This window comes from Engraulis encrasicolus, chromosome 5, assembly GCF_034702125.1.
Source record: "Engraulis encrasicolus isolate BLACKSEA-1 chromosome 5, IST_EnEncr_1.0, whole genome shotgun sequence".
Taxonomy (NCBI): Eukaryota; Metazoa; Chordata; class Actinopteri; order Clupeiformes; family Engraulidae; genus Engraulis; species Engraulis encrasicolus.
The window spans coordinates 147,501-152,500 of record NC_085861.1 but is presented as its reverse complement, the minus strand read 5'-3'; the positions used below and the strand labels follow the sequence as shown (position 1 = coordinate 152,500).

Sequence of the window (5,000 nt, the reverse complement as noted above, 5' to 3'; positions counted from 1 at the left end):
CTCAGTCTCAGAGGAACAGCATCTGAAATTTGGGGTGACACACTATAAATCTTGTGCGCAAATGTTGGCTTGCAATTGGCCAGTTGCAAAAAGAAGGCTGGTTGCCTCCATAAAAGCTCTCTAGACTGACCAGGAAGTTAAAGAAAATCCTATTAATTCAGTTCATAGAACAACTATCCAGAAGAATGGACAAGAGGACCATCTTATTCTGCGCAATATTATAGAGAATACTGTACAGCATCATCGAGGGAGACACAGTTTCATTTCATTTTATTTCAGTAACTGGTATTTTTCTTTCATATACATTCACACTTGTTCCACCTATACTTCATGATGCCAAAGGTCTTACAAAGGCTAGAAAGTCTGGCCATTATTTGGGTCGTGGGTGTGCTCTGACTGTCATCCCAAAAAGCTTAGTTCTATGAGCAGAGAACATGGCAAGATGGTTGGAATGCAACTTCCTGGACAGACCATATGGTTTCATAGCCTTCAGATAGGCTGGAACTAACCCTAAAGCAACTATGTAGGCCTTGGCCTTGACACAGGCAGCCAATCCAGTACAGGTAGCATTGCATAACAGGTAATGTGCCTACAGTACATGAACTGATTCATAGTAATTTTTGTTTGGACAATAATTTGGACCTGCACAAAATCTTCTATGCTTTAATTCACAAACGAGTGGCTTTATAGACGTGAAAGCCTTATGTTAATGTTGATTTTGATATACAAAATGTTGGTCTCTTGGACTTTGAAATTTATTTAGTTGATGTGATGGCTGACTTCACAGTCATGTAACAAATATTACCAATAAAAGTCAACAATGGCTTTATAGACTTTAAAATACTAAATATGCCAATTTTGCCAAATATGATTTCAGTCATCTTGGATTTTGCCACTAAAAATGAAGGAAAACATTGGAAAAGTTGTTTTCTATTCAATGTTGGCCTGGAAATTGAAAAAAAAGATTAATCGAAGAAATTCAAACCTCAAAACAGCATTAATGGCGAATTTACTGTACACTATTGCAGCCATCTTGAATTTGCCACCAAATATTAAGATAAAAATTGGAAACAGGTGGATTTGTATTCGGGGAGGTCGTAGAAGTAAAAAAAATGCAGAATGGAAAAATCTATATGAAATGTTCCTAAACTTACAACTGGACCCGCACTAGTGTGTGTGTGTGTGTTTGCGTGTGTGTGTTTGCGTGTGTGTGTGTGTGTGTGTGTGTGTGTGTGTGTGTGTGTGTGTGTGTGTGTGTGTGTGTGTGTGTGTGTGTGTGTGTGTGTGTGCATTTGTGTGTGTAATACAGAGGGGTTGGTGATCTGTGTGTGTGTGTGTGTGTGTGTGTGTGTGTGTGTGTGTGTGTGTGTGTGTGTGTGTGTGTGTGTGTGTGTGTGCGTGTGTGTGTGTGTGTGTGTACAGATGTTTGCAACACAGAGTTGATAATCTGTCTGTGTGTGTATGTGTGTGTGTATGCCTGTGTATGTATGTGTATGCCTGTGTGTGTGAGTGTGTGTGTGTACCTAACCAGTCAGTACCTGTGTGTGTGACAGCTTTCTCACCTTTCTTCAGATTGGCCGGCTGCGGCTGATTGACAAGTTGTTGCCCCTCCCCCTGCTGAGCGGAGGGCTCTGATTGGTTGGGAGCCAGGAAGGGCACCAGGGAGTGCCAGGGGAACACCGGCACCGAGCGAGGCTCCACATTGGTCCAGACTGCAGAGGGGGCGGAGACACACACACACGCACGCATGTCATTGGCCAATACACACAACGTAGGGGGTGGGGGGAGGGGGGTGGGGGGGTGAGGTAGGATGAGTTTGAGCTGGGTCTGTGTGTGCGAGCTGTGTAGTGCAGGTTCAATTGTCCCAAAAAAGAGGTTAGGAACGTTTCATATAGATTTTTCCAAATTGTGTTTATTATCAACTACAAACCCCATAGTCTTTGAATCCACCTGTTTCCATTTTTTTTCTGAGGTGGAAATGCCCAGAATCCAAGATGGCGGATATGCTGTCATATTGTAACAGAATTGAATGTAATTGAAAGAAACATGTCTTTTTCTTCATCGTGTTTTTATATTTCTCAGAGCCCCTGAATACAAAACAACCCGTTTCCATCCCCCCGCCCCTTAATTTTTGGTAGCAAAATCCAAGATGGCTGACATGACATATAGCATAAATTACATATTTGGTGTTTTAAGGTCTCTAAAGTTGTTGCTTTTTCTTGTATTTGTAATATTCACGATGGATAAAGGATAACACAACATGGCACACACAACATGGCCCGCCCAACACCTACAGGGTGCAAATCGCCCGATTACCGCACAAACATACAGAGAGAGAGAGAGAGAGAGAGAGAGGGAGGGAGAGAGAGAGAGAGAGAGAGAGAGAGAGAGAGAGAGAGAGAGAGGGAGAGAGAGAGAGAGAGAGACTACTCCCCAAAGTGAAAACAGATTTTCACGGATTTCACCAAGGAGTATCCAATAACTAGTTCTAAGTGGAATTAATAATTATATAATTACATACTGGGCGTTATTATTATATATATATTATATTAATAATTATATAATTACATACTGGGAGTTATTATTATATATATATTATATTAATAATTATATAATTACATACTGTTATTATTATATATATATATTATATTAATAATTATATCATTATATACTGGGAGTTACTGGCAAGGCTACTAGCAAGGCTACAACACTTCGCTTTGAGAAACACCCAGACAGAGTGAGAGATAGAAACCCCTTCTGTTTGCAATATGCACCTCCTCCCTGGGACGTGTCATTCAAACACATGGGTTCTCCTACCACTGCTATGCTGATGACACCCAGAGGACACCACGGTTTCGGCACGCATCTCACCGATTTGTCAACATGGATGATGGACCACCATCTACAGCTGAACCTGTCCAAGACAGAGCTCCTGGTGATCCCAACTAAAGAGTCGCTCAGTCACAACATCAACCTCAAGATAGGCTCCACCATCGTGACCCCAAACAAAGTCGCCAAAAACCTTGGCATCATGATTGATGATGAGCTGTCATGCTCCAACTACATCAACTCAGTCACCCGGACCCGTCGATTCCAGATGTCCAACGTACGGAATATCAGACCTGTGCTGACACAATATTCTACACAACGACTGGTCCAGGCCACGGTCCTGTCCCGCGTTGACTACTGCAACTCACTCATGACAGGTCTACCTGCTTGTGCGCTAAAACCTCTGCAGATGATCCAGAATGCGGCGGCACGGTTGATATTCAATCAACCCAAAAGGACCCATGTTACTCCTCTATTTATTGTGTTGCACTGGTTACCGATCGCCGCCCGGATCAAGCACAAGGCATTGACCCTTGCCTACAAAACCATCACAGGAACGGCCCCAGCTTATCTGAAGGACCTACTAACGCCCTATGTTACTGGAAGAGAACTGCGCTCATCCAGCACAAGCTGTCTGGCTCTGCCATCCAGTCGCTCTAGGTACTCCCAGTCAAGATTGTTCTCCGTTGTGGTACCCAAGTGGTGGAACGGTCTCCCAGAGGCAGCAAGACTAAGCACATCTCTTGCAGCCTTCAAGAAACAACTAAAGACCTTCCTCTTTCGAGAGAATCTACTAGACTAATGCTTGAGCTGGCCTTGCCCCAGGGCAGACTCCTGACATGATGTTTAGTTTAGTTTAGTTTAGTTTAGTTTGTGTGTGTGTGTTTGTGTGTGTGTGTACTCGTTATTTACTCTTTAAAAAAAAAACTAACCCCTCTTTGCAACTGCACTTGTTGTTCTGTATATCTCCTGTGCACTTTGTATTTGCTTGTGATGTTGGCTTGATTATGTCCTCTTTTGAAAGTCGCTTTGGTTATAAAGCGTCTGTCAAATGCAATGTAATGTAATGTAATGTAAAGATAGAGATGGAGGATAAGCGCACCAATACACCAAGCGCAACGTGATTGACACGACAGAGAATCGCTTCTGTGCAGCAGCAACCGATACGAGCGATTGAAGAGACTAAAGTATGTCCGTCACAAGCAGAAGGCAAAGCATTCAAACATTCCCATTGGCTGTGGTCACTGACCTCTATACAGTCATTGGCTGTCGCGGCTGGTCGCCGAACTGCGTCATAGAAAGTTGAAAGGATTTCAGCTTCAAACTGTTGCCCTCGGCGCGCAAATCGCTCTAGTCTCCAGAATCGCTTTTGTCACGCGACTTAACACAAAGTCAATTACTTCCGTCGCTCGTCTCGCTCTTGTCGCGCTAGCTGTATTTGTGCGGTTAGCTGGTGGCAATTTGGAGCCGTGGAAGTCACCAAACACAGTCCCTACAGGAATTCGCAATGTTGCGATTTGCAACTTTTTTTGTAACTTTAGAGAATTTTCGCGAATTCTGCACAATATTGCAACTTCCACCAATCACAGCGATTTCCCGATTTTTCGAAGGATTTTCCTTTTTGAATCCTAAAATTCGCAAATATCATTCATTAACAGACTGTCAAGAGAGCGCGATGCCTAGCCTATGTGACTGTCAAGAGAGCACGATGCCTAGCCTATGTGACTGTCAAGAGAGCGCGCTGCCTAGCCTATGTCAGGGATTTTTTCAGCGATTTCCCTATTTTTCGAAGGATTTTCCTTTTTGAATCCTAATATTCGCAAATATCATTCATTAACAGACTGTCAAGAGAGCGCGATGCCTAGCCTATGTGACTGTCAAGAGAGCACGATGCCTAGCCTATGTGACTGTCAAGAGAGTGCGCTGCCTAGCCTATGTCAGGGATTTTTTCCTCGCTGCACTAAAGGGAGGAACTTGCATCTAGTGTGCTAGATTGAAATATGATTAAAAAAATACAATAACTGACATGGTTTGAAACAATGTCCAACACATGGTAAAAGATGAAGCAAAAATAAGTGATGATGTTAAAAGGATGTTAAAAGCAATTTAGGTACATAAAAGATGTTAAAAGCAATGTAGGTACATAAAAGATGTCCCCAATTTAATGGTCA

General features: G+C 42.8%; 1 protein-coding gene across 1 annotated transcript in view; it reads right to left on the bottom strand.

The window, feature by feature from the left end:
* cicb (capicua transcriptional repressor b) overlaps positions 1 to 5,000 on the bottom strand; it is an 83,228-nt gene that overhangs the window by 42,760 nt on the left and 35,468 nt on the right. Inside the window, 1 exon segment of the mRNA XM_063198386.1 lies at positions 1,563 to 1,712. Coding sequence (XP_063054456.1) covers positions 1,563 to 1,712 — 150 coding nt within the window.